Consider the following 21120-nt stretch of genomic DNA (forward strand, 5'->3'; position numbering starts at 1 on the left):
CACTTAACCGACTGCGCCACCCAGGCGCCCCTCTGTTCCCTTTCGTTCTCTCCAGCTGCCTTAGGACTGGGTAAAGCTAAGTTGAGTATTTCTTTATATACTGTAAAGTTGCAATTAGGTAAAACGAAACAGCTAAAAGAAATGAGATTTAAGCAGATTGACCATGCTTAAATCAGTTATGTCTTCACCACAAGCTCTTTCTTACCACAGGCCTTCAGACTTGCTGCCTAAGATACTCTTGTCCCAGAGAGCCACTCCTCTTCAGTTTCTGTAAAAAGACACTCTACTAGACAAGCTTTTCTCAACTGCCCCATCTAAAATAGGAGCCCACACATACACTCCTGCCATCTATCCTGAGACCCAGGAAAATGCCTAGCTCATATGTATTTAATGTGTAACTAGTTTTCCTTCCTGAAATGCTTTTTTTTTTTTTTAACCTTGTTAATAACTATGCATCCTTCAACTCTCTGCTCCTGTCACTTCCTCTAGGAAGCTTTCTAACTATTTGAGCCCCCCACGATAGTCTTATGTAGCACTATTAACCTTTATTTACCTTACAGTACTTGTCATAGTTACACCTTTACATATTTGTGTCACTATTTTACTAATACCACTTTCTCTCACTGCACTGTATATAATAATAATAATAATAATAGCAATGGTGGCAAACACTTGTAGTACCTATCGTGTGCCAGGCATTGTTCTAAGTTCCTCACAACAGTTCTGTGAGGTAGGCATTATTAGTCCCACTTTACAGATGAGGAAACTGAGCCACAGGGAGGTTACGTAACTTGCTGTCACAGCCAATAAATAGTAGAGCTGGAATTTTAACCTAAGGTATCTGGCTCCAACATCTAACAGTGAACATATTGAGTTGATTCGTTAATTAATTCATTAGCAAGAGATCCCATCCAACCTTGAGATTCTAAGGTCTATTTTGAAATAATTACCTAATGTTTTGTGCTTATTTAACCATTTCATTTGTGTGTATTTTACCTATCATTGGCGGGGAGGGGAATTGTATCCGTCAAAATCAAAGCATTCAATATTCCTAAGAGCTTTTAGAAATGTGTATGGAGGTCAGTTTTTGGTATCACCCGGAATGTGGGATGCTACTGGCCTATAATAGAGGTCAGAAATGTTAAACATTCTCTAATATATGGAACAGTTCCAAACAAGGAAGAATTGTCCTATCCAAAGGGCCATCATAAGCCCATTGGGAAACACTAAAAAGATGAACCATATCTCTGGCAAGAAGAGACAAGAATGGGGGTGGATAGGGAAGAGAATTGACATTTATTGAATGCCTTAATACACTTAATACTTGTTATATCTTTTAGCCTTCACAACTATGAGGTATTATTTCTTTAATACAAATGAGAAACCTGAGACTCAATGAGAATAAGTAACTTGTCCAAGGTCACAGAGGTGAGGCATAGGTGCTTTGTGGGACTTGGCTAGTCAGAAGGTAATTCTTCTGGATGGAACCTGACTGTTGGAATCAAAATGACCATCCTTCCCTCTTCAGCATTCTATTTTTGGGGAAAGACAGAGTCCTAAAAAGGGAGTGCTGTGTCCAGTGTCTCCTGCTTTTAGATTACTTCGGCCTTCTTTGAATTCTTCCCAAAAGTGTATGGCTTTATCATTGTTGATATTCATCCCATTTTAAAATAACAAAATATTGGGGCATCTGGCTGGCTCAGTTGGGCAGCCAACTTCGGCTCAGGTCATGATCTCACAGTTTGTGAGTTTGAGCCCTGCGTCGGGCTCTGTGCTGGCAGCTCAGAGTCTGGAGCCTACTTTGGATTCTGTGTCTCCCTCTCTCTCTACCCCTCCCTTGCTCACGCTTTGTGTCTCTCTGTCTCTCAATAATAAATAAATGTTAAAGAAAAAATTTTTTAAATAACAAAATATTTTCTTCTAACCTTCCCCCTCCCCCACACCATTTCTTGGCTCACTTTTGTATTATTATTACCTGTGTTCACCGAGTCTTCTCTCATCAGGTTTTTGTCCCGTCTTCCCCTAGAACTTTTCTTCTAGTCGGCTTCCATGTTACTAAATCTCATGGTTACTTCTTAGTGTGTACTTTATGTATTAGCAGTATCTAACACAGTTGATGATCCTGTCCTTCATTTAAAGATTCCCCAAAATCTTAGTGTCACTTGAAGCTCTAAAAACTATTAAAAGCTTCAAAGAGCATTAGGACTCTGAGGACAAACTGTACTTTTTTAACTTGGGTTCTATCCGCCTTGACATTTGTAGATTTCTAGATCTTCCAACACTCAGGCCAAGAACTTTGGAGTTATTCTTGAATCCTATCTTTCTCTCATACTGCATATCTATCAGGAAAATCTATTGTCTTTACCTTCAGAATACATCCAGAATATGACCGCTACCTGCTTCTGAGTTGACAGCATCATCTCCTGTTTATATTACTAAAGTGTTCTAACTAGTCTCTATTCCTTATAGTGTGTTATCTACACAGTAGTCAGAGTGAGCAGATTATATCGCAAAACAAAAAATTAAATGACACACACACAAAACCCTGATAAATCTCTCTGCCTGAAGTATAAGTCAGACCCTGGGCTTCCACTTAGACTGAAACACTATTGTTAAACCACATACAACCACAGCTAGGCTGCCCAAAAACCAAGCTTTGGCTTTCACAAGAACTTCAGCACTATTTTAGTTTGGGTTATGGGGATGGACAGGAAAAGATCTCTCAGAATCATCATGGTAATGAAGGGAAAGTCTTGGCTTTTGAACTATTTTTAATAAAAGTGATCTTGGCTGCAAGCCTGTTGGCAGTGGAAATTGATACATCCAGACTCTTCTCTACCTGTATCTTCACAAACCCCTGTGTTTAAAAATAGTTACAAGGATGCCTCAATTAGTTAGCCCAGGCATGAAGGTGATAAAGATGGCATATACACGATGATGTGTTCAGAGATCCTAATCTGCTCTGTAATTCTGTAAGTCTACTGTACGTCAGTGATGGTAGGTTTAAAAATTGTCTGATTGGAGCGCCTGGGAGGCTCAGTCGGTTAAGCATCCGACTCTTGATCTCGGTTCAGGTCCCGATCTCATGGTTCATGAGGTTGAGCCCCATGTTGAGCTCTGCGCTGAGCATGGCACCTGCTTAGGATTCTCTCTCTCCCTCTCTTTCTGCTCCTCCCCTGCTTACGTGCTTGCATGTGCGCACTCTCTCTCTCTCTCAAAATAGATAAACTTCAAAAAATTTTGGCTAGACTGTCTCACATAAAATTAAATAGTAAAAGTGAAGATAAACTAACAAAGATCAATAATTTGGAAATCTCAATTATCCAGAAAATAACCTAGAATCTAAAAGTTAAAACTAAGAAAAAAAATTAAAAACATTTTAGATTTTCTAACGTATTTATTCATCAAATAGTTATACAGTCTACCATGTGTCAGGCACCATTTTAGGCTCTTGGAACGTTATCAGTAATCAAAGCAGATTTAAAAAAATGCATGCCTTTAAAGAGTGCATAGTTTACTTGGAAGAGAGAAAATAAACAACAAATACAATAAATAGGTAAAAATATATACTATCTGGAGATGGTAAGTGTTTGGGGGGGAAAAGCTGTATAAGAGTAATTAGGAATTGGTTTGGTAGTTTTAATAAGTCGTGAGGAGGGCAACATTTGAGCAAGGACTTGAAAGAAGCGAGGGACTTAGTCATGCAGATATTGAGGGAAGCATTTTGTAATAGAATGGCTAGTGGAAAGACCTTATTGGGGTGCCTGGTGTGTTAGCTGGAATGGAGGGAACAAAGGGAAGATCAATAAAATGGGAAATTGAGACCATTTAGAGAACTTAAACATGTACTCTGAATAAAATAAAGAACGACTGTAAGGTTTTGAACCAAGGAGTGAAATATACATTGTATTTTTTAAATGTACATATTTCCAGTAACATTTACCAGGTGAGTAGAATAGAATTATTCATAGTTTTTTTAGTGACTACTACATTCCAGTCATATTATAATAGAATTAATATTAATACTTTATTTTCCTTTTTAATTACAGAGAAATATTCAGGCTTTCACATAAACAGAAGCAAGATAGTCAATAATGTCTGTCACCGAGGAAGACCTGTGTCACCACATGAAAGTAGTTGTTCGTGTGCGTCCTGAAAATACAAAAGAAAAGGCAGCTGGATTCCATAAAGTGGTCCATGTTGTGGATAAGCATATCCTAGTTTTTGATCCCAAACAAGAAGAAATCAGTTTTTTCCATGGAAAGAAAACTGCAAATCGAGATATTACAAAGAGACAAAATAAGGATCTCAAATTTGTATTTGATGCTGTTTTTGATGAAACTTCAACTCAATTGGAAGTTTTTGAACACACTACTAAGCCAATTCTTCGTAGTTTTTTGAATGGATATAATTGCACAGGTAATTATTTCAGTTAGAGTTTAATTTTTCCACCTGATTTCAGTTTTACATTAGAATGTACATCAGCTTGGCCCATTCTTCTAAATATAATCAATTTTAAGGTGCTTTTTGCTAAAAATTATTAAGTTCAGTAGTATTTCGCTGTAAATGTAGACTTCCTTTGAAACTCAATTATCACGTGCTCACTTCAGCAGCACATATACTGAAATTCAATTATCACATATAACATATCTTGAAACTCTCTCTTCTAGAGCCTTGCTATGGTCCCTTTAGGCAGTCATCTTCTCAGTTTCCTATGTTATTAAACCACACATATCTTGTAATTGATGCCAGATTTCTCACAGTTTAATTCATTAGTATTCTCTCCGCTTACCTATACAACGATCTATCCCTGGGGAATAGTTGGACATTTCATTTATAGTACCTTGAAATAAAAATGTTAAAAGGCCATGTTAATTGAGTACCATGTGCTATTTCAGCATATCTTCAGCCCACAAAGCATCTCTAGTGTTCTGGATAGATCTCTAATTTGCCTTTCAAAACAGCCATGTTCATTTCCTAGAGAGAGATCCAAAAGGCCAGTTAATTCAGTGTTTCAAAGGCCCTTAACACTATTATTTATATCTTATTTTTGTAATTACCACCATTTATGACATTTTCTTTAAGATACCCCAAAACTGTAACATGTTTCACTGTCTCTGACTCATTCAGTTTTATTACAGAAGACTTACCGTCTTGGTCAAATAAGAATAGAATGTGGTTTATTGATTAGAACTGCTGTTATTCTCATTTTTAAGTGTATATTTTCCTCATTCATGAAACTCCATATTGTCTCTAGAGATTTTTAAAATTTTTCTTGACTCCAAATGAAAAAGTCTCCACCAAGCAAATAGTGAATCTCTGTTTTCTTCTTGACTTTTACACTATGATCCAACTGTCTTAAGACTTCTCAGTTTACCACTAGCTTACATAATATAGAACAAAATGAAACATTTATCAGTTCAATTAATTCTGTTGAAAAGTATTTTAGTAGTTTGTTAATATTTGGTTTAGCAGGGAAATTTAACTTATAAAAATATTCTTACCAGTAATAATATGAGGACTTAATTGTCTTAATTGATTATTATGTCAGGAATTGCCATATGTAATTCAGAGTAGCTTTTTGTTTTTTGTTCTTCAAACATCACTTTTATGTTATGCTAGAGAGAATTGTGAAAACAAAGTAATTTGCCTAAAACAAATTTTATTTTTAATATTTTTTTTAATGTTTGTTTATTTCTGAGACAGAGAGAGACAGAGCATGAGTGGGGGAGGGGCAGAGAGAGAGGGAGACACAGAATCCAAAGCAGGCTCCAGGCTCCAAGCCATCAGCACAGAGCCCAACGCAGGGCTCGAACTCACAAACCGTGAGATCATGACCTGAGCCGAAGTCGGTCACTCAACTGACTGAGCCACCCAGGCGCCCCTAAAGCAAATTTTAAAAAGGAATTTTATAAATGGCTTCTATTGGAATTCATTTATTCAGCAAACTTGCAGTGGATATCTGCTTTGTTTCAGCCGATTGGCGATTTGTGAAGGATACACAGTTTCAGACTTAGAGCTCACAGTTGGAAATACAGGGTGATACAGGCTAGAATAGAAGGATGTGCAGCATATACTGAGAACTCAAATGAGGGAGTACACATATCTGCCTGTGACATGGAAAAGTGACATGTGTGCTGAATATTTAGAACAGGTGTAAGTGTTCCAGCTGGATTAACTGGAGGAACTCTTCAATGGAAAGGCAGTGGAGTAGATAAGGAGCAGCACATGCAGAGAACGTCGCACAATCTAATATGCCTAGACCACAGCAAGGAAGGAATAGGATAGAGAGAGGGCTTAATAATATTAATATTCCAAGTGGAGGAATTTCTACTTTCTCATATAGGACTGTGGAACAATTAAGGAGATTTAACATATTCGATTTTGTTTTCATAAAAATAACTGTACAAAATTCTAAGAGATGAATTAAAGAAGATTGAGACTAGGTAGGGATACTGATAACTGATTAAAGGTTTTAAGAGTGCTGTAGAGGAAAGGGAGCAGATGAGCTGGGGCGGGGGGGGGGGGGGGGGGGGGGGGGGGGGCGAGCAGTACCATTAACCAGAATAAAGAATACAGGAGTTAAGAGCAGATTTGTGCTAAAATTCCTAGGTTTTAGGATAAGCCTAGAAGTTAATTTTGGATCTAATGAGTTTAAGGTTATGTTCAGGATATACAGATTGAACTCTCCACTGGACAGTGGATATAGTAATGTTGTGTGTCATAATAAAGAGCTTTGATCCCCCTTTTATAAAAACTTAGTACTTGCATATGGTGCCACTGGAGCTGGGAAGACCCACACGATGCTAGGATCAGCTGCTGAACCTGGAGTGATGTATCTAACGATGTTAGACCTTTACAAATCTATGGAGGAGATTAAAGAAGAGAAAGTATGTAGTACTGCAGTTTCTTATCTGGAGGTGAGTTGACAATATCATTCTTTAGATGAGTCAATGGTATTACAAAATCTTTAAGACGTTCCATGGCCTATTCAAACTATTTTATCATATAGGAATTTTCTTATGAATGTATAAAATCATTGAAATTCCTGCTCTTAGGTATTTGTTATGCATCTTTATCTCTTTCTGCTGAGTATGTTATTTTGGCCTAATTTCTGAGTAGCATGATTAGCACAAAGTCCTTCCAGATACCCTTCACCCAGATCCCCCATATTTTACTACCTTTACTACCTTTGTTTTTTCCCTTGGTATGTGTGTGTCTTCCTCTTTTTTCTAATCTGTTTAAGTTACAAACTTGTAAAAACAAGAATAACCACTGAATAGTTATCAAAAAGAGGAAATTAACAGTGATAGAACACCATTACCTAATCTATAAATCTTAATGAGATTTTGCCAATTATTCCAATGTTGCCCTTTTTGAAAAAGGAAATCTAAGATCATAAGTTGCATGCAATTGTCATATCTCTTTAGTTTTAATTTGGATTTTTTTTCTCTGTTTTATGTCACTGTCATAAAACCTCTAATTTGTGTTAGTCAGCAATTGGATTCAGGTTGTAAACTGGCAAGAACACCGTAGAAGTAATGATGAGTTCTTATGGTATCATAACTTACGTGGTTAGTTAGTCCCATTACTGGTTTGGTTAACTTTGATCCATTTCATTATGTTGATGTAGGCAAAATTTCTGCCCTATAAAGATATTACTTTACCCTTTATCCTCTTACTCCTCAAACTTTCATCTATTACTATTGGCATCCACTGATGATTCATGCCTGAATCAGTTATTATGATGGTAGATGATAGTGATACTTAAATTCCATAATTTCATCTATAGTCATTCCTCACTTTCTCCTATACGGAAAGAGCTTTTCCTTTTCTTCATTACATCAGTGTGGACTCATGGTTTCTTATTATTATTTAAGAGCTTATAAACCTTTTCCATAATTATTTATAAAGCTCAAATTATGCTAGATTTGACCAGTCAAGTCTCCTTCATGTTTCTCTTGTGTCCTTTGACATACGCCATCATTCTTTGAGGACTTCTGCTTTCTTAGTAGTAGCTGACATTCAACAAATCATAACTAGGTGGTAGGCACTCTTAACTTTGTGTTCAGATAGTGTTTCTGATGCCAGTGCAGAAACAAATCCGTGATTTTACTGCCTATTCGTTTGTGGTATCGGAGAGAACATTTCTACTGGTTACAGCTCTCTTACTGACATCTTGTAGTTTGGTTCCTACTGAGAAAGTTTCTTCACATTTCAAAAATTGATTAAGATATGTAGGTTGCTGAAAAAACTCATTGTCTATAAGTAAGTGTTGAAAAAATTGCTTTGAACTTAATTGGGGAAAGAGCATAGCAGTATTCATTATTTCTTCCTTAGATCCTTTTGTAACTGGGGGAATTCTAAAGTTTGGTTATTTTTATAATGTTTTTAATTGTTTTTTCTTTTAATCTGCCTTCATTTTATTAATGGTAAGGAAGGCAATGTCTAATCTAGTGGTTTTTCACTCAGGCTCTGCACCCGAGTTGGCTATGGAGCTTTTTAAAAATAGACATACCTAGGTATCACCCCCTGGACATTTTAATTTAATAGGTCTGGATTGTGGTTGAGGCATCTTAGGTTTTTTAAAAGTTCCCAGGTGATTCTGATGTGTAGACTGGCTTGAGAATGATTGTTCTAATTGTGTATTTTGTGTGATTGAAATGGGTAAGGGGAAGCGTTTGAAAAGTGACTGCTGCTTATCAGAAAAATAACAACCAACAAAAATTATCTCTTTCGATTTTACTACTTTTAAGAATTTATTACATTTTGGGGCACCTGGGTGGCTCAGTCGGTTAAGCATCCTACTTCGGCTCAGGCCATGATCTCACGGCTCGTGGGTTCGAGCCCCATGTCGGGCTCTGTGCTCACAGCTCAGAGCCTGGAGCCTGCTTCGGATTCTGTGTCTCCCTCTCTCTCTGACCCTCCCCATTCATGCTCTGTCTCTCTCTGTCTCAAAAATAAATAAACGTTAAAAAAAATTTTTTTTATTACATTTAAAAATGGTTATCATTCATTGTAGAAAATCTTACGAGAAATGAAGTATCACTATTGGCTATTTATTAGAACATGGAAATAACTTAAAATATTTCTTAAAGCCTTAATTCTCTGTGTGTGTGTGTGGGGGGGTGTGGGTGTGTGTGTGTATGTGTTTAAGTTTTATCACTAGTTGTAGTTGTGATTTGTTTGGCAAGTAGAAAATTCAGTAACTTTGATAAATTCATAAAATCAATAGTACCATTTTTATGCCTTGCTTACAAAATTACTAAAAAATATATATATTGCCAGAGACATAAAATACAGATGTGTATTCAATGCCATGCAGTAGGGTAAAGCTATTTGGCACCACTCTGCTATTACTTTTGTGACCATGGACAAATCACTTAACCTTCTAGGGCCTCAGTTCCCCTCATCATTCGAATGAAGGGTGTGTGTGTGTGTGTGTGTGTGTGTGTGTGTGTGAGTGTGTGGTGGGGGGGGAGGGGGTCCTATTATGGAATTTATTATTAAGAATTGCATATTAAACTTAATGCAATTAAAAGATAAATGAAATATATCCCTGAGTATGGGTTTTCTTTAACTTTTAAGCTCTAAAATTTAAAAAGTTTTGACTGTTGGGGCATAATAAAATAACATATATCTTCAGTAAGAACCATGGCATCTCCATATAACTTACTAGAATCTCCCAAGACCTTATGTCCCATATATTTCCAGAAAATAGGAAAAGACACATCCAGCTATCTTATTTGTTTCACTGTAGTTATCAAACTAGGAATTATAGAGTAAGAATATAATGACTCACCTCTAAATTTCAGTTGCAAACCTAGGTAATAAAACTTCTGTTTTCTCAGACGATAGAAAATTAATGGCAACAAGAGGTAGAATGGGTGAGATGAATGAAAATGAGTTGATGCTTACCTTTAAGATGTAATTCTAATACAACGTTAAATCAGTAGCATATGTGATGTTATCACTATTATTTCAACATCAGTGCTAAAGCAGTTGTTTTTGGGTTTTTTTCCCCCCTTAAGGTATATAATGAACAGATTCGTGACCTCTTAGTAAATTCAGGACCACTTGCCGTTCGGGAAGACGCCCAAAAAGGGGTAGTTGTTCAGGGGTTGACTTTACATCAGGTATGTTTATAAATTTCTTTTTCCTTATGCTAATAGCAAGTGTGATTATTTAGCCGTTTACTTTTTTTCCATTGTGTTCAAGATAGAAAAATAATGAAGTGCAGAGTTAAAATAATCAGAGTATATCTTTAGTATTGTTTCCCTTTGAAATAATTGAATGACCTTTTCTTTTAAAAATCTACTTGAAAGTTTAATACCATGTGTTCTGCATAATACATTTATATTTTATCTCCACAGAAAGAAAAGATTTTATCTTTTATTTCTCATAGAACACCAAAGTATAGTTGACCCTTGAACAACATGGGTTTGAGCTGAACGCGTACTCTTATATGCAGATTTTTTTCTTATAAACACAGTACAGTACTGCAAATGTATTTTTTTCTTCCTTATGATTCTCTTAATAACATTCCCTTTTTTCATTTATGGTAAGAATACAGTGTATAATACATGTAACATGCAAAATATGTATTAATCACCTGTTCCTACTATCAGAAAGACTTCAAGTCAACAGCACATTATTAGTAAAGCTTTGGGGAAATCATAAGTTACACATAGATTTTCAATTCCCTGGAGGGGAGGGGTGGGGAATATTTAATGGGATTCAATTTATAGAAAACGTTTTTTACTTTTTATCTTTAAAAGTCTTTTTTCTTGTTGAAAGTTTATTAAAAATTTTAAAGATAGATGGCTAATTTGTATATTTTTCTTTCACTTAAACTTTTCTAGCCCAAATCCTCAGAGGAAATTTTACAGTTGTTGGATAATGGAAACAGAAACAGGACACAGCATCCCACTGACATGAATGCCACATCTTCTCGTTCTCATGCTGTTTTCCAGGTAACAGGCCATTAGACTATTGCTCTTAAAATTCAATTTAAAATGAACAAAGCCAAATTCATGTGTGGTAGTTTTCACATATACAAAGAAAATCCCTTCATCTGTGGACTTCTTACTCAGTATTTCCTTAACTCTACAGCTTTGAAAAGATTTTATCAAGAATATTCAGAATTGAGATGATGTAAATCGGAAGTATAAAGTTTTACATGTGTGAAGATACAGGATAGTAAGGTAGTAGTGTTAGAGGGTTTTTTCCTTGAGTTAGTTGTTTTTCTTTTTTTAAGTTAGCAAAAATATTTAGTCTTTTCTAAAGATAACCTTATATTCAGAGCAAACTTTCTCTTTATAGATCTAGATTTACAGAACCAATAAGTTGGGGAGATACTGATTCACTTTCTAAAGATTTCACCATAGGGACTGTGTGAGTAGTTGCATTCCTGAAGGGCATTAATTGCATTGTTACAGTTCTTTTTAGGAATACAATTCTAGAAAGAGTTAAAGCATAGGTTAATATATATTATTTTTTGTAGCTTCTGGTCCTGTTAAAATACAAATTATTTTATAGCTTCATTCCAGATTATATTATTGGAGCACATCTTATAAAAGAAATTGACATAGTTGAAAGAATTCATATCGGAAGCAGTCAAGTCATTCAGAAAGTCTCTAGTCCATAAAATTTTATTAATCTTTTCTGTTCTTTCCAATGACTCTTCATTTATCAGTGGTCATGAGAGAAATGTTTATCTGTGACACTGAAATTTCCCCCAAATGTCTTAGACCCTGCTTCATAAGAATATTAGCAAAGAGTTTTATAATGATATAATAGCTAATCTTCTCCATCTTTTTAAGTTTGCCACTTAGCTTATTTCAGTTAAACTATAAAGTAACCTAAATTGGCTCAATAAATGATGCTGTATGCCAACGAGCTGAACATGACAAGTACATTTTACTATTTTTTTTTATATGGGATGTTTTCTTAAATATAACAACATACAACAATTTTGGGAATTAGAATACATTTACTCTCCAATTTAGGCCGACATCAAATTCACCTTTCCTTTAGGAAAAGTCCCCGGACAAAGGCAAAGCATTCTGACCACTGCCTTTGGTTCTGTTAAGAATATTATTTCTATGGGAATGCAAGCTGGTGCAGCCACTCTGGAAGGCAGTATGGAGGTTTCTCAAAAAACTAAAAATAGAACTACCCTACCACCCAGCAATTGCACTCCTGGGCATTTATCCAAGGGATACAAGTGTGCTCTTTCGAAGGGACATGTGCACCCCCATGTTTATAGCAGCACTATCAACAATAGCCAAAGTATGGAAAGAGCCCAAATGTCCATAGATGGATGAATGGATAAAGAAGATGTGGTATATATATACAATGGAGTATTACTCGGCAATCAAAAAGAATGAAATCCTGCCATTTGCAACTACATGGATGGAACTGGAGGGTATTAGGCTAAGTGAAATTAGTCAGTCAGAGAAAGACAAAAATCATATGACTTCATTCATATGAGGACTTTAAAAGACAAAACAGATGAACATAAGGGAAGGGAAACAAAAATAATATAAAAACAGGGAGGGGGACAAAACAAAAGAGACTCATAAATATGGAGAACAACCTGAGGGTTGCTGGAGGGGTTGTGGGAGGGGGGATGGGCTAAATGGCTAAGGGACATTAAGGAATCTACTCCTGAAATCATTGCTTCACTATATACTAACTAATTTGGATGTAAATTTTAAAAAATAAAAAATAAAGTAAAATTTAAAAAAGAAAAAAAAAAGAGTATTATTTCTAGAGTACCTGTTCTCTACCACCACCACTGGTAAGTCTATGTTCTGGTTCAAGGGTTACCAGAACACAAATGGTAGTTGTTTTGAGCTTCTGTCATGCCAACAGTCATTTGCCCTCTGGTACACATACGGGAAATCTCACTCTTGAGGTTTTTTTCAACTTCCATAATTCTGGTATTCTTACATATCAGCCAGTCAGAATATTATACTTTCTTCAGTATGTTTTTGAAATGAAAATAATTTTGATTTCATGCTCTTTTAAAAATAAAGTGCACATTTCTCTTTTAATTTTGTTAAATCTTATCCTCATTTTCCTATTCTCCTGTAATTTCAAAAAGATTTATTTGCGACAACAAGACAGAACAGCAAGTATCAGTCAAAATGTACGAATTGCCAAGATGTCACTCATTGATCTGGCAGGGTCTGAGCGAGCCAGTACTACCAGTGCTAAAGGGACCCGATTTATAGAAGGCACAAATATTAATCGGTCACTCTTAGCTCTTGGGAATGTTATCAATGCCTTAGCAGATACAAAGGTAGGTGCCATATGTTTACTTATTTAAATATATTGAAATGATGAAATATGTATAATTCCTAGAAAGATACTACTTAAAATAATTTTTTTTTAATTTTTTTTTTAACGTTTTATTTATTTTTGAGACAGGGAGAGACAGAGCATGAACAGGGGAGGGTCAGAGAGAGGGAGACACAGAATCTGAAACAGGCTCCAGGCTCTGAGCTGCCAGCACAGAGCCCAACGCGGGGCTCGAACTCACGGACCGCGAGATCATGACCTGAGCCAAAGTCGGCCGCTTAACCGACTGAGCCACCCAGACGCCCCAAAATAATTTTGTTTTAATGGTCTATTATAAATCCAATGTCATTTGTATATAGGGCAAAGATCACAGAAAGCCTAGTATATCAAATAAAGCTATATTTTGTTTCGTTTTAATTTCTAGTTTTAGAATCAGAATTTGTTGAAAGAAAACGATTGACTATCATATTCATAGTCAGTATTTTATCGTACTTTCTCATCACCTATTTTCTACCTGATTATTAAAATCACCATTTAGGGGTACCTGGGTGGCTCATTTGGTTGAGTTTCTTATTCTTGATTTTGGGTCAGGTTATAATCTCATGGGTCGTGAGATCAAGCCACGTGTCAGGCTCTGTGCTGATGGCATGGAGCCTGCTTGGTATTCTCTCTCTCCCTATCTGTCCCTCCCCTGCTCATGTACCCTTTCACTCTCTCTCAAATAAACATTTAAAAAAATAAAATGATCACTTAATGATCACTACACAGCAAGCATGATAAGTGAATTGGGATGAATATGAAAACCATATTTAGAAAAGCTAAATTTTGTTCTGGTTTGTATTTTATATACTGTAAGATTGGGTTAAATGTTAGAGTTTTAATTTTTCTTGGGAAGAAGGGCTTAAGATATAAAGTATAATCAAATCACCTAATAAGGTCATGTTTATTATTAGATGTCTTTGAGGCATTTAAAAATATTTTACGTCTATATGCTGGAGTGCTTACTAGAATACAGCATATTTAACAATTTCTGTATTGGTAAAAATGACTTTTTTTTTAATCAAGTTCAAGCCAGGTTCAAGATTTAAGAAATTATAGTTAGTAAAATACAGGTCAATGAATGCTAGGAAAATGTTGTATTTTGATTTAATACAATTAAAATGATTTGGGAAGTGTTTTTAAAAAAGGCAAGTTCCTGAAATCACATAAAGATTACAAAGGCAATATGTCTTTTATATTCTAAGTTAAAATGTCAAACATGTAAATAGCATGATAAAGAGACTGATTTTCTGAACTTAAGCCATTTATAGCATTTTTCCATACTGTCTAAATTTTTAATAATTGACTCTCAACTATTGAGTCATTTATGAGTCCATGTTTAACGTATGGACTTGTACATGTAAAATCATTTCAAGTTAACACCAGTAATATACATTCCACACTATTTGGGAAACACTGCTATAGTGGAAAGCACAGTACTACTGGGAACTGGGGCACCTCGGGTGCATTTCTAGCTCTGAATTATCAGGCACATGACCCGAAGCAAGCCATTTCACTTTTGGTTTATCTTCCATTAGTCTTTTGTATAATATGAAAGATCTACACTAGATAGCATAAGATTGCTTTTAGCTCAACATTATAATGTTTTGTTTTTATATAGAAAATGTGCTTTTTGGAAATTTTGATTTTTACTTTAAAATCAGAACTGTATCTTTTAAGTAAAGGGGAACCTAGAAGTATTAAGTTCTCTTAGAACTCTGTTGTCCTTTCAGATGAAGTCTCTGTAAAATTATAATTTTAATTTACTTTATGTCCATGTTAGCTAATTATTTAATGAGAGAAATAGCTGTATGCCATACAAAATTCTTATTATATTTGTATAGGGCATGTAATACTTTTGTATTTTAATTTTTTTTAATGGTGATTTTTTTTTAACGGACATTTATTTTTTTAAGAGAGGAAAGTTGCTAAAATAATATGGAAAGATCTTCTTAAATATACTCCACATTCAGTTTTCCCAGTTGTTAACATTTCACATTTATCTGGTGTACTTATCACAACTCATAAACCAATATTGATTTTTTTTAATTAGCTAACGTTTATTGAGATGGGGATATAATCCTTAGGTAGGATATTTGTTTTATATATTCACTCAATAGTTCCATAAGATTCATCATCATCATTTCAATCACCAATTATATCATAAGTCTCTGCAAAGTTGGGCAGTGCTTAAATTCTTAGAGTGAAGTGATAGCAGGTTTGCATTTAAATGTGGAAAATGACATAAGAATTCTTTTTTTGTTCTTTCAGAGAAAGAATCAGCATATTCCTTACAGAAATAGTAAGCTCACTCGCTTGTTAAAGGATTCTCTTGGAGGAAACTGTCAAACTATAATGATAGCTGCTGTTAGTCCTTCCTCTGTGTTCTACGATGACACATATAACACTCTTAAGTATGCTAATCGTGCAAAGGACATTAAATCTTCTGTAAGTGTGTTTACTCTGCCTTTGTTGTAAGGGCATTAGATGTATACTATTTTTATAACTCTGAAAAATATTGTATTTTTACTAATGAATTAGCAAACAGGGTTAGAAATGTCTTTATTGGCTTGGTTAATTGAGCACTTACTTGGACAATTAAATCATTAAGCATCTTGATTACATATATAATAGATACCATTATTTAGTCTTTTGGAAGCTAGAATGCTTTAGTGCCTTTCTTCCTAAACTTTTTCACATCATGGCACATTATATTTTGATGGCACCCTGGGGTAATTGATCAAGGCTTTAACACATTTGTTATAGCCAAGGATGATGCCATCTGCTATAGCTCAGATCTAGCCCTTTCTTCCTGAAAACCTTGGACATGTTAGGTAATTTCTCCAAGCCACGGTCACTTCATCTGTAAAATAGATATATCTGGCTCAGTTTATGAAGTAAATAACCCCTTTAAAATAATTCATGATATTGATGCAACCAATATAGCTCTAACAATATAATAATTATTGATTAGGTCAGTATTCTCGCCAGTAATTTGGGGCAATTTAAAGAAATTTAGGTCAAACATGATATATGTTTAAAAATCACAGGATCTCAGGGTTGGAAGAAACCTAGAGTTCAGGTAGTATGATGATTTCTCCTCCTGCTTACCCTTCTGCTACTCCCACTGTATGAAGATGAGCCAGTTATTGTCTTCCTTAGAGAAATGTCTATATACATTTTATATAATTAATTGGGAAAGATTATATTATATGGGTACACAAAGCTTTTCACATGTTTTTCATATATTCCTTACACCAACCTATTGATACTCAGAATTTTAAGTACCAAATTCTAAATCAGTTAAGTAAGAAGTGGACAGGGCCTTGAAATCAAGTATTTGGACTTATATCTTTGATGTTTTCCCACTATTCCATAGCTGCCAAAGAGCCCATACAATTATAAAAAGGATAAAATGTAATAAGAACTCATTAAAAACTAGTTGAACTTAAAAATGATTGAAACTTAAAATTATCTCTAAATTTCTTAGAAGTCAGAGGAAAAAGAAAATGGGCAATTTTAATTATAATGTGAATGAATGTTTTGTAAGTTCTTAAAAGTATCTTTTCTCAGGTAGTAAGATAATTTCTTTATAATTTCATTTATTTTGTAGATGTGCTCAGCATGTCCTCTTATCATAGATTTTGAACATGAGCGTAAATGATCATGATTATCACATGACTGTAATTGTCTCAAATTTTGAATTCATGGATCTGAATTAATGAGGATATAATGCCATTTTTCTCATATATATATATATATATATATATATATATATGTATGTATATATAGCTATGTGCTTATTATCTACCTACATACAATCATAATTTCTATCTTTTAACAGTTGAAGAGCAATGTTCTTAACCTTGACAATCATATAACTCGGTATGTAAAGATCTGTAATGAGCAGAAGGAAGAGGTATGTCTTCTCTTTATGTTAATCTCCTTTAGTTCTTCATTTATGGGATTCTGCAAACTTAATTGCTTAAAAATTTGACATTTTTTTTCTATTATAGTTGAAAATCTAGCATGTTCAGTTATTTTTCACAGCTAACATTTTTCTGTAGCCATGTATTATGGAGACAAATAATTTGTATTTTAACTAGTGTTTCTCTCTACTAGATTTTAATGTTAAAAGAAAAACTAAAAGCCTATGAAGAACAGAAAGCCTTTACTGATGAAAATAACAAAGCAAAGTTAATGATTTCAAACCCTCAGGAAAAAGAAATTGAAAGGTAAAAATGACATTAAGATCTCATTTTGAGGATTTTATGGTTTTGATTTAGTCAGATATTTTATGTTATCATCATTTTTTGTGTAAGTATGTCTTTATATATATTCTCAACTGAATTCAGGAAGTCACTGATTGCTCTTTATTTGCACACTTCGGAGATCAGATAATTTTAGTTATGATTATACACAGTTGTGATTATACCAGGACTTGGGTATAAGATGGAGAAAGTAAAGCCAGTTACGTCACTTATGAAATTAGTTCTTAGCTGTTTTCATATTTTTCTTCTCAGGTGTCTTATTCCACTCAGGCTGCTGTAACAAAATACCACAGAGTGGCATCTTATAAACAAAATAAATAAACAAAAATTCTTTCTCACAGTCCTGGAGACTGGAAGTCCCAAGATTAGGGGGCTAGTATAGTTGGGTGAGGGCATTCTTTCCAGCTGAAGATTTCAATTCTTGAATCCTCACATGAACTCTGAAGGGAGATCTCTCTCTCCACAGCCTATCTTATAAGGGCACTAGTCCCACACATGAGGGTCTCTGCCCTCGTCTGATTACCTCCCAACAGCCCCACTTCCTAATACATCACCTTAGGTGTTAGGTTTCAACATAGGAATTTTGGGTAACAAACATTCAGGCAATCTCATCTGGCATAATATCATTATTTGTATAGTTCACATGAATCTTATCTACTCTTTCTTGACTATGTATAACTCTAATAACTCACTTAGTTTGGTTAATTATTTGAAGGGACATCTCTCAGCGATATAAATTAATACGGAATTTTGATAGGTTCCCACTAAGCTTCCTAGCAGGTAATTGGGAAAAAAAAAAAAAAAGGTGTTGATAATACGATATTCACGAATACTTCTCCCCTAAGCAGTTAAGATAATTTTCCAAATTGTCCCAAAGGGGATGCTAGTTCAAAAGCTGTGAATCTTGAGTAGCTCTAAGAAGGCAGTAAGAAATTCTTGGATCAAACAAATTTGGAAATTACACCTTACTTGAGGATTCTAGGTGATTTCCAAAGTATATCAGTTTATTAAAGGCTCTGAGAGGTCTTATAATAAAGGAATCTGTTCAATCTTGATTGAAGTTGACTGAAGTTAAAGTTACTTGACATTCTCCAGAGCCAGTGTTCTGTTATCATTAGTATGAGAAACTAACCACAATTTGGAAACCAATGATTATTCACACTGTTTTGGAACTCTAGAGGTTATAGAAGATATCTTGCTATATGTAAGGAAGACTAGTTGACAGTGACTTTCAACCTAGTTTCAGGTACGACACCATTTTTAAAATTGGATTTGTATTTTGAAGTTTATGGAAAATATCCTTGATTTGAAAAAAATAATGTTTTCTGACTCAGTTGACCCCAGATGCTAAGATTGCTACTTCTAGTAATAGTACTTTATCTTTGTAGATGACTTTATAGTTTTTGATGATTTTTAGCCCCATATCAATTTAATCTGATCACTAGAACAATCCTTTGAAATTTGAAGTGGGATATTGTTTTTTCAAAGATAAGCCAAGAACTTTTAAATCTTAATCTTTTTCTTCCATACCATGCTATTTTACAAATATCATAAGAGGTAATTAAACAACTATTTCTCTGAGTGACAATCAGTTTTTAATATAGCATAAAGTTGACCTATATATTGGACTCCTTTCTTGCATGGAATTGTTCAACACTATCTAACCAGATTTAGTTATCAGTTGAAACCTTATTAAACTTTTCTGCAATTGATGGCTTTAAGTTTTGAACCTTTCCCTCTGGTAAGATAATTCTGGAGGGAGATGGCCTGAACTATGAAATAAGCATTTCAGGGGGGTATTTTTCACATTTCAACCTGATTTAACCAAGAGTAAAAGCCTTTAGAGTTTTAATTTGTACAACATGTTAAATAATTTACTTGTATTACAAAGAAGCTTTAATAATCGGGTTATATACCCCATAGCCTTTGTCATTTTCCCTCAAAATTAGCTGTCTCCTGAAAGAAATATATGAAATAACTTTTATCATATCCATCATACTGTTACATAGAGCTTTTTTAATGCCATGAATTTGCAAAGTGTCTTTTTAAAAATAAACTTAACATTTTTATATGGTTGAATGAGATGAAAGGAAGAATGTACAGTATTTACTGCCTATCAAAGCTATTCTAGGAGAAGTCATAAAGAGAAAGTACAGTTCTTTATATACAGAATAATTATAAAACTTCACTATGAGTGTATCACGAAAATTGTGTAGAATTTAATATTCATCATGTATCACCTAAAATTATTGGCAAATATTTTTGTTACTAGTTACTTGAATGTTTTAAATGACTAGAAAATAGTTATGAGTCAATCCCTTAGGGTTCTTACTGTTTTAAAATGGTAAATTTTTTTTTAAAGGAGATCTCTAGAAACCTTTGATACTATTACTTACCTTTTCTTCCATCCTAAACAATAGACCCCCACCAACTAAAATAAGTCTGAACCACAAAATTACAAAATTGACCAATATTTAACTATGTCCTTGAATAAAATGTTATTAAAAAACCTGAGAAATTATCTTTGAGTATAACCTAAAGATAACTTATCAATTCATTTACTGGCATTAGCGTGTTGTAATATAATACAATGGAATTGCAATGTCCGTACATACTTCCTATGAAATATTTATCAGTTTGACAAAACTGCAGTAAAGTCGATGTATTGTGGTTTATAGCCATTCCCAATAGAGTTTCATTAAGAACTACTGACGTAAATTGGCAATGTTTTTACCACAGGTCCTCACAAATACATTTAAAATTCTAGCTGAGGAACATTTATTTTTAAATGCATATACTTTGTTACAGTTGTATTTTAAAGGCTTCACAGTTAATTTTTCTTTGAGAGTTTTACCTGTATGTGACTATTTATACTGTTACTGTAGCTCAGACCTACCTGATCTGAGATTTTAAAACATAAATATATACTTACAAAACTAGAATATTGCTGTGACCAGTGTTCTGGTGACCCTGGAGGATGCAGATTTGCAGGTTCCTTTTAGGCCTTTTATAGTAGTTTCTCAGCTTGAGGCCTTTTATGTGTTTGGAGATGCTGTGAATCAAATTCCCCAACTTTGATTCTCTAAATCTCCATTGCCTTTGGAGGAAAGACACTGGAGTGGCTTTTCTAGGTTTGCCACATTGCAAACTTGGTTGTTTTGGGTCCTGGCAGTGTCAGCTGACTCTTAGCCAGGCTGTAGGGGGTACCTAACCTTATGGTGTGTTTTTGCTGTAACAAATTCTGAAACTAAAAACTGGCTATCTCACTTTCCCTAGGGGGCCATGGAGGCACCATATGATCATGCCACCCACTGCTTCTTTCTTTGCAGTGAGCCAACATCAAAACAACACACAATAATGTGTTGCTTCTGGGGCCTTGTTAATTGGGATAGTACAGGTCCAAATTATCATCCTTTTCCTACAAACAAAATATTTTTGCTAATAAGAAGCTGGATTACATAGAGTATATGACTTACATACCTATAACTTATATATAGAGGCCTTA

The 21120-nt window shown here is 34.5% G+C and overlaps 1 protein-coding gene across 2 annotated transcripts in view; it reads left to right on the top strand.

Moving 5' to 3' along the window:
• KIF18A (kinesin family member 18A) overlaps positions 1-21120 on the top strand; it is an 80471-nt gene that overhangs the window by 5250 nt on the left and 54101 nt on the right. For both annotated transcript variants that reach the window (XM_049648911.1, XM_049648917.1), the window contains exons 3-10: positions 4050-4419; positions 6763-6920; positions 10032-10136; positions 10863-10973; positions 13109-13306; positions 15616-15792; positions 17189-17263; positions 17467-17579. In XM_049648911.1, coding sequence (XP_049504868.1) covers positions 4095-4419; positions 6763-6920; positions 10032-10136; positions 10863-10973; positions 13109-13306; positions 15616-15792; positions 17189-17263; positions 17467-17579 — 1262 coding nt within the window. In that variant the 5' untranslated portion in view covers positions 4050-4094. The remainder of the gene's footprint in view (positions 1-4049; positions 4420-6762; positions 6921-10031; positions 10137-10862; positions 10974-13108; positions 13307-15615; positions 15793-17188; positions 17264-17466; positions 17580-21120) is intronic.

The sequence above is a fragment of the Panthera uncia genome, chromosome D1 (genome assembly GCF_023721935.1).
Source record: "Panthera uncia isolate 11264 chromosome D1, Puncia_PCG_1.0, whole genome shotgun sequence".
Classification (NCBI taxonomy): domain Eukaryota; kingdom Metazoa; phylum Chordata; class Mammalia; order Carnivora; family Felidae; genus Panthera; species Panthera uncia.